The sequence below is a fragment of the Centroberyx gerrardi genome, chromosome 10 (genome assembly GCF_048128805.1).
Source record: "Centroberyx gerrardi isolate f3 chromosome 10, fCenGer3.hap1.cur.20231027, whole genome shotgun sequence".
In the NCBI taxonomy this organism is placed as follows: Eukaryota; Metazoa; Chordata; class Actinopteri; order Beryciformes; family Berycidae; genus Centroberyx; species Centroberyx gerrardi.
Window position 1 is genome coordinate 17243683 of NC_136006.1, and position 9064 is coordinate 17252746.

The 9064-nt window shown below is 42.7% G+C and overlaps 1 protein-coding gene across 1 annotated transcript in view; it reads right to left on the reverse strand.

The window, feature by feature from the left end:
* The window catches only part of gpm6bb (glycoprotein M6Bb), a 31740-nt gene extending 24272 nt beyond the window's left edge, over positions 1-7468 (reverse strand). Inside the window, exon 1 of the mRNA XM_071926995.2 lies at positions 7345-7468. Within this exon, the coding sequence (XP_071783096.1) occupies positions 7345-7348 (4 nt within the window). The 5' untranslated portion in view covers positions 7349-7468. The remainder of the gene's footprint in view (positions 1-7344) is intronic.
* Between the last annotated feature and the right edge of the window lie 1596 nt (positions 7469-9064).

Here is a 9064-nt window from a genome sequence, read left to right on the forward strand (position 1 = left end):
TCTCTCGCTCCCCCCCCTCTCTCTCTCTCTCTCTCTCTCTCTCTCTCTCTCTCTCTCTCTCTCTCTCTCTCTGTAGTGTGGTACTGAGAAAGGAAACAGTGAATCAGACCTTTCATGTGTATCTAGTTACTCAGCTTTACCATTCCCAGTGTGGTTCTACAAAGCACCCTGTCCAAGTTCCGCGGCAGACAGCTTGTTCTGCATGTTCCAGATGTTCCCCTCCCTTCACAACATTACTTTCCTATTTTCAGCTGTGGCCACTCTATTGTTACAGCATTATTTTCCCATAGAGTAGAGGTCAAAAGCTAAGATGACTTATGAGACCCCTCAGCGGTGTAGATATGATATTCATATTACTAACTGCTCTCCCCTGGTCTTTGTGTGGTTATGGGGTCAAGCTGTTTTTCAGACAGAAACATCTGGGATTTCCTCTCCCCTGAAGCTGCTGCTAGTTGGTATTTGTTTTCTCCTGATTCAGTGCTTTGTGCCCCCCAAACACCCCCCCCCCCCCCATCCCAACCCTCCCATATCCTCTGATGTTTTCACTTCTCATTTCCTCTGTAATGAAACTAAGTGACACCAAAGCCTCAGCTTTTACTGAACCAAGATGCATGCTAATGACATTAGCATCACGCATTACTGTACAATTCTATTATTTGAGTATTCCAAGTTGAATCACTTACATACAGTACAAATAACCTAAGTATAGTGTATGTGTTTTCATCCATCATTGAGAGACAAATGATTTTGTCATTCAATTTGAAATCCATTTTCTCAATCCCCCTAACAGTCTGTCTGTGAGGGGAACAATCTCCCTTGACACTCTCCCTTAGCTATTGGGTTTCCTGCAGCTGTCGCTCTATAAAAGCTCAACTATTCCAGATTTTCATCTGCTTGGCAGAAGTGCCTTTTCCTGCCTATCGAGCCTTTCTCTGGAGGATAATAAGTAGACAACGAAACTCTCACTTGGAAACCTCTTCCTTGGGCAGGAAGATGATTCCCAACTGGATGGTTTGTCATGAACATGATCAGTTGCCTCCAACACAGAATCCAGTGTCACACACTGTCACCATGAAATGAATCATGAGTCATGTGCATTTTACGCAACATCTTAGATAAGTAATGCTTTTCAGAAGACGTGGAGAAACAAATGTTTACTGTGCGTACATAAGATGTGTCTGTGGTGTGACTATATTCTCACAAAAATATCTTTAACTGTGTGTATAGTGAGTACCGTCTTTAATATTTACAGCTGCTCCTCCAGAATAATAGAAGTCATTGTTAGCATGAATTTATTGACTATTGATGGTGGGCTTGCTTGGATAACTGGCAGCACATGACGTTTCTCATCTTCTCAAATTCTACTTTCATGCTCTCTCTCTCTCTTACACACACACACGCACACACACACACACACAAAGCATTGGTGTGAGCATGGTGACACCATATGTATACCAGATCACTAAGGTTTTTTGTTGTTTTTTTTCTACAGGGGTTACTTGAGTTTGCATTTAAAAGTCTGCTTAATACATCTCCAGCGTAGCATTTGGCTGCATGCAAATGGATCTGAGGCTGTCTGGCATGGCTCTTCATATGGTGAACATTTCTCATTGGTGTGCTGGGGTACCCCAGATGCTTTTGTCTTACGGTTGTTTAGCAGCTGCGTAAAAGAGCTGAGGACAAAGAGCTATCTGTGGAGGCTTGAATACGCTCCGTGGGCACACTGCCAACAGCTCAATCCTACAGGCTCCCACAGTTGAAAAACAGACTAATGCATTCTGAGAGTATGCTCTCACTCCCTACAGATGACCTTACAGGGAATTAGCTAGAGGCCCTAACTATTTTCTTCTCACTTTATCTTTTCAACTACTTTCACATCCAAACTGTTTTCATATTCCGTCAGCTCTTAAATAATTATCCATCACAATAGGAGCAGCCGCATGAATTGAAATAATCCGAGTCAAGTGAATGAAAGCGAAAGTTTGATTTTTAAACTTAGAAACGACACTGGATTTACTCTGAAGCAATTTCTCCCCCAAACGAAAGGGAATCCATGCATGGTGTTAAAAGCACCATATTAGCTGACACTATCGGCTGTCTACTCTCACTGAGTGACCCGCTCTAATCCTCTGGCCCAGATCCTGACCGACACAGAGGTGTGGCCTTCGCTGCACAGGCCTCTCTACTACAGCCATGGATTCATATGGAGCAATCACATCAAGCTACCAATTCTGACCCGTCACTTTTCAATACTGCACGCATTATCATCTATTTAGTTGCTTACAAAAGGCTGGCAATAGAAAGCAGGTCATTCTGGGAAAAAGTTATTGATTAGTATTTAATCAATGTCCCAAACAGTGCTTTTGGTGCAGTGGGAAATGCAGCTCTCCAGAGTGGTGTAGTTTGATTTGGATAGCAGAAAATCCTGCAGTGGGGTAGAATGCCTGTTCAATGAGTGGCTGAATACCCATCGGCTGCGGGTCTGCGCCACTCTGCTTGCTTTTCCAGTCCATTATTTCACACAGGCCTTCTGGAATATTCATTCTACTGTAAACAAAACCACCGATACAGATTGTTGCTCCGCTGACAAATATAACCGATTCACTCTACATGCAGTAATACCAACATATTGTAAAAACTGAAGAGATTCTGGAAGCAGTGGGATTAAGGGTATTGGAAAATAATCTTTTCTTCTGAGGATTGTTCAAATTGGCCAACTCCAGTCTGCATTTATTTGTTTGATTAACCCAGATAACGGTGGGTATTTTCTGAAGGCTTGCAGATAAACTAAAGGCCAGATTGTCTCTTTAGCATATTTTATACCACACCAGCATTTGGCTTCTTGCATATCTGGAAGGCTGTAGTCATTTGCATATAAGGGGCATTTTGAGATATTTAAATGTCATGCTGTTTCTACCATGTGGCAATGTGACATCTCTCTAACAAGGGTGAACTCTAGGGGTTAGACAGTTGGTCCCCCCCCCCCCCCCCCCACACACACACACACACACACACACACACACACACACTCACCCACACACTTGCATCCCTTCTGTGGTGTCGTAAATAGGCCTTTAATTAAAGTGACGGCCAAGGAGCATGCTTGAACAGGCATCCCCACTCAGGAGCTTCTATTCCTATCATTTCATGTCACAATACACAATGCCCCCTCTTTGTTATCAGAGGACTTATTAAGCTCAACAAATTAAGATGACTGCTCTGGCAGACCTGCAGTGCTGGTGGCAGACAATCAACTGTCATAAATGAGGAGAGAGGGAAGACAAAATGCGCGCAGAAAAGAGGGAAGAAAGCGGTGAAGATGAGAGAGGAAAGGAGGGGCAGAGACACCAAGAGAGGCAGGAGGGAGATGTGAGGGGGAGCAACGTGGAGCATGAGATGACAGAGGTGTTTCGATTGCACTAAAGTGGTCCCACTTTGGAGCTGCAGAATGTATGGGCCTCAATGACTGCATTATTACCAAAGATGCTCAGTCACTTCCTATGCCAAATGGAAAGAAGCCCAGAAATCACGTAATTATGACAGCAACTACCTCATTATCGTGGATTTTCTGTGTAATTAATGACTGCAAACCAAAAGAGAATAGTAACTTGGAAAACATATTAATGCTGAATGTATAATCATTTGTAAAAGCTCGTACTTTGTTTGGAGGTAACTTGACTCTGTGCTGTTCCTAGTTCAAATCCAGGTAAGGAAATGAAAGAGAGATTTCAGGTAATTTGGAGTGAACCAGAAAATGCTTCGATGAGAACAAACAAGAAACACAAAACAGCAAAGCCCAATCTCTGTGTCTGCCTGCTCCCTCCAGAGCATCTCTGCAGCGATTCATTCATGCACTCCTATGTTCTTCTCTACATCTCGAGCAGTTCTGTGGGGAGCAGCTGCGTATACACATGACCTATACTTGGCCTTTGAGTGCGATCACCTTGAGTCAGCTCAAAGCAGGGGAAACATTATCTCGCTCTCTGTTATTGCTCAGGCATCGGTTGACAAGCTGTTGATTCCGAGGGCAAAAAAACTCCTCCGCTGGCATAACATTAGCAGTCATAGGTCCTTTCCTCTCCCCAGACTCAGGATGCAGGGTCACAGCGCATACAGTCCACTGCATGTGTCTGTGACAGTAATCACTGCTGATGTGTGACCAAAATAATCAGACACTTTCCAGACATCCTATAGTTCAGATGATGGCACACAGGCAAGCACAGCGCAGAGTGGGTTTACACAGCACAACACGCCCAACACCTCGGAAACATTTCCCAGACACATTTGTCATCACCATTCCTAGCAAACAAGTTGTTCAGCTCTTCCGTTTGTGGATCAGTGCAGAATGACAGGCGGGCAAGATTTCATCCTTACTTCTAAAATCAAGAGTTAAGGCTGTCATCATGGTTTAGGCCTGTACCACAACACAACCCGTCACAACTGCATGATTCATTCTGTCGACACTGATTAAATCACTCTTTCTCCAATTACTCCAAAACAATGATGCAACAAGATTAAGATTTGGTCTGCATTCAATCTTGATCACCCTTTCCAGAGGACCACCATGCTGAATACAGAAGACCGGGGAAAGTGTTTTAGTAGAAAGTTCAAGAGTTTCCATAAGGGAAAACAATCTTCCCTTTTTGGCTATCAGGGTCTGGCTCTAAGAAGAACAGAGTCACTGTTCACAGTCAGGTCCATAATTTGCTGTATTTGATTAGCTGTAGCTCCAGTCACAAGATAGGGTCTTAAATGTTAACCTGCATGTAATTAAATTGTGTCTATAAAAAACAAATTGACAAGCTAGTAGATTTTCCACACTGTATTCAACAGAACTTCTAAACCATTTTACCAAAAGTCTATTTAACACTGTCAACCAGTTCAGCAAAAAGCTAGTTGGTGCTTGACATACTTGTTCTCTGTAGGCCAGTGGTTACAGTGTGCTGTGAGGAAAAACTGCTAGTCCTTCTAAGCAGAGTCCTGTCATGCTTCTCTTGCTAAAATGAGTATGATCATCACATGCACCAAAGAACGCTTTCATCTTTAGACCAACACTTTCTCTTTAGATTGTTTGGCCCAAAGATAAACTGTGTAAATAGAACAAAGACCACAGTTTGTGCCTTGAGTGTTTTAGTTATCACGGAGGCCCATGGCAACCAAATACCACTGGATGAGTAATTGTCACAGGACTAACACTGAGAAGTTAACAAGATATTGGTGGAAAATGACTTGCTGTCTCCCTCTGAGTTAAGAACCACATTGAGCTCAGCGGTCCGCAGCCAAGTTATCCTCCCACATCCCACACACAGGCCAATGCACTGTTAAATCGTTAACCAAAAGGACAGAGGGGAAACTCTCTGAAAAAATGTGGCCTCTCTCCGAGGTGAAAGTCACCATAAAATCGAATCGGACAGTTGATAAGTTATATAACCTCCGAGGGACATCTTCACTTCTCCATTTTCAGTTCCACACACAATCGGCCTCAAGACATCCTGTTTGTTTTGGACTGCACCATTACATGCACACAGTTCCACTTAAACCACTTTCTGTTCCATTTTACGTGGATCACAACAAAAGGCAACCTTTACAGCAACTAGTGAGTTTAGGATCCAAATTAATCTCGTCGCCATTTTTCACGTCAGCCTGTCATGCTCAAAATAACAGGCTACTACAATTTTTCTGATAGTCAATGTTATTATTATAAAGTTGTTTAAGACAACCAGTGAGAAAGAACATTCTTTACAAGTGACTTATAACTCATAAATAATAAATAAATAATATAAATAATCTCACAGATTGATTTAAAATGATAAAGTAACAGAGACTGTTAAATTCCATACAGCCCAAGGTCAGCTGTTGTTTTGAAAGTGCTACAGAGAATATTTGAATATGAAGAGAGTCTTAGCAAGTGGACAATGCACAATGGTCAATTGCCATGCAGGCCATATCCTCCATGAGACAAGGAAAGAGGGTCTGCAGGGAATTAGTTCACTGGGCGTCCACTCTGAAACTTGCAATTCAGTGAACTTCTCTCTACATTAAGAGCCACTGAAGTCGCACAAAGGAGCGGCTCCAAATTAGGAGCACAAAGACGCCACTGTGAGAGCTTCAGAGCGAATTAATGAGCACTGATACACATTCTCACACTGTCAATGTTCTCTCTTGCCTCAGTTGCACCAAAGCAAACCAACAGACTTGTGCCTGAAGTCTCTCAGTACAAGCAACTAAGTCCCACAGCCAACACAAAAGACTCAACAGGTAAAACTACAAATACTGGACCATCTCAATCCCTTGTCATTTGAACACAGAATATCTACTGTGCTGTATGGTTTGAATAAGAACAGCTGGGAGTGAATGCTGAATGCTGTTCCATCTGGCCGACAGCCTATTACTGTCTCAGAGCCTTAAGTCAGCGAGAAGTTACTAAACATCCATGGCATGAGCGCCTCACTCCTCCCAGGCATCCCCAGTGTGGGAACACACAGGCCAACACTTGGGACTGATTCAGAGAACCGACTGGGGCATGACAATCATCCCCCTTACAACTCTCCCAGTTCAGCCTGTCAGATAGCAGTGCGAGCTTTAGCAGCAACATGCTGGCTTCAGCTATGGAGCATCTGACTGGAGTGGAATATATTGTCTGTTCTATTTGCAGTAACTTTTAGTCATTCTTTACCAGCAAAAACCCGGTGCAGATTTGTTATGAAATACCACAGTGTTAGAATTAATTTAAGAATCCATTTTTAAAGCAATTTATGGTGCTCAGATGAAGTTTAAATAAATCCTGCAACAATCACTCATCAAAACAATCATCATGATTGCCATTTCCATTTCCACAGACGGCTTAAACAATGCATCAAACAATCAACGTGATCAATAATTGCAGATCAGTCAACATGATCAATCAAGACTAATGATGAGGGGCGTACTCAAAACAACCTTTGATCAAGTAGTTTATCCCAATTGTTCAGCATAGCAGCCAGCAGACAGCACGGTTACAGTTTGTCGGGACTTAGCAGCGCCGCATACTAGTGCTTAGCCTTATGGAGAGTTGCGGCTGACTGCAGGGAAATCCTTACAGACTTATCTCCCTAATCGCTTTCCACTAGTTGCTTCACTAGACTACGCCTAATGCCGATTCACATGAAACCGGGTCAGGTAGGCTTAATACTTTTGCAGCACTACTAGCCTACGATCAACGTCTACAGTTTAGTTACTATCCAACAATCAGCAGCCCCGTACAAAATAAGCGACGACAATGAAGTATGAAGCTTGTTGTCAGCACGCCAGATGATTTTATAACCATCTTCGAAGCATATTAGAAGACTTCTTAGTAAAACTTACCCATTTTTGGTCAGTTTCCCAATTGGTCCGAAGTTGAGTTATCACAGGAAAGTTGAGCCCCAGCTAGAGGGATGTTGCGTCCTGGGATGCACACTGGCCGCCTGGCTGCCCCGCACTCTGCGCTGCGTCCCTTTGGAGACGGGCTGAGTGACGTCACCGCTGAAGGGATTACTGATGGGAGGACAGCACTTGCTTTGGCCGCTTTACTTGCCTCGGCCCTCATCAGGACAGTGAGGAAGTTTCACTGGCCAGTCAACTCGTGAGCAACTTTATCTTGAAACAACCCTGCTATACCGAAATGCAGCATGCACACATTCCTCTATCAAATAGTCTAAATACAGTAGATATGCCTGGATTGTCAACAGGCTGCACACCTGTTGCATTTGTTCCCCCCCTTTTTTTTTTTTTTTTTTTTTAACAATGAATTTGGTAAATATTTAGAAGCCACAATCATGATTATAATTCATGTTAGTCAAGCAAGGTTCCTCTGTGTTTTAGTTTACCAGAAGCCTCTAGTACGCCAATGTTTAGGATAAGGTGTTATCAGGTCACCTGCTCTGCTTTGTCAAACTGTCAACAAGAAACAGACAGATAGCCACAGGTTAGAGGTCAGTATCTGACTTGCAGAGTCAGGAATATTTACTCTGTCCTACAGGGGTGGACATACAGAGAGAAAATATGACATTACAGGGCCTCAGTCAGATTTTATAGATATCTTTCATGTTTGACATTTTACTGTTGACTGGGATAAATTCCAGTCTTTCTGCCTTTCACAAAGACGGGGCCATTAGAGGGACAGAAACAATGCCAATCACCATCAATCCAGTGCACTGGTATCCGGTATCCAAGGAGGTCTAAGCACCCTCCAATCCTGGTCTTTTCACTCATCGCCAAATGGGCAACTCTCAATGGGCCGTTTCATGGTCAAACAGGGCAACTGCCCAACATGGCAACGACAACAGCCTCCAAAAGGCAAATATTTAACTGGTCAACTTTAGAGTTACAGATAGAATATCATCAGTTCACAAATCAAAGTTGCTAGAAGACAAAAATTAGGAATGGCCAGGAAAACTGTCTAGCAATATCTTAGCAAAAGGATTGTTTTTCTTGTTTGCACTTCTGAACACATTTCCGTTTCTTCTATCTGTAAATCTCATTATGTGGATAGCCAACAAATGTAGGCTACATATGGATCCTGCATAGGCTATATGCTCTGCAAACATCTATTAATCTGTCAATAGTCAACATAACAAGAATTCTATCAAGCCAATCAAAGCTTTATATGACCATGATGAATATGTATTTAATCTTTAATTTGTATTGCATTGTTATCTATATTATTTTCTTTGCTGCTGCAGAGACATGATGCAATTTCCCTTGGGGTTCAATAAACTTCACCTTATTTTATCATAAAACGCAATAGTGAACGAAGATGCTTATTAAAGTGTCCAATCATACTGCAATTACTCAAAGTATGTGCAGAAAGCAGCACAAATGGGTCTACAGTAGCGTTTGGCTGATATAGCAAGGGGATCTTATCAGAAAACTTTTTGATTCCGCTGCCCCATGAACTGGAATTTCCATGAGCTGTCTGGGTGTGCTTTAGGGCTTTCTGTCTGTAGGTTGTGTATGTATTGCATGTCTCTGTGTGAATAGAGGATCTGCATGGGAACATTCCAGCACTGTGCTGGCTGTTACAGTCGGGACCGGCAGCTGGCAG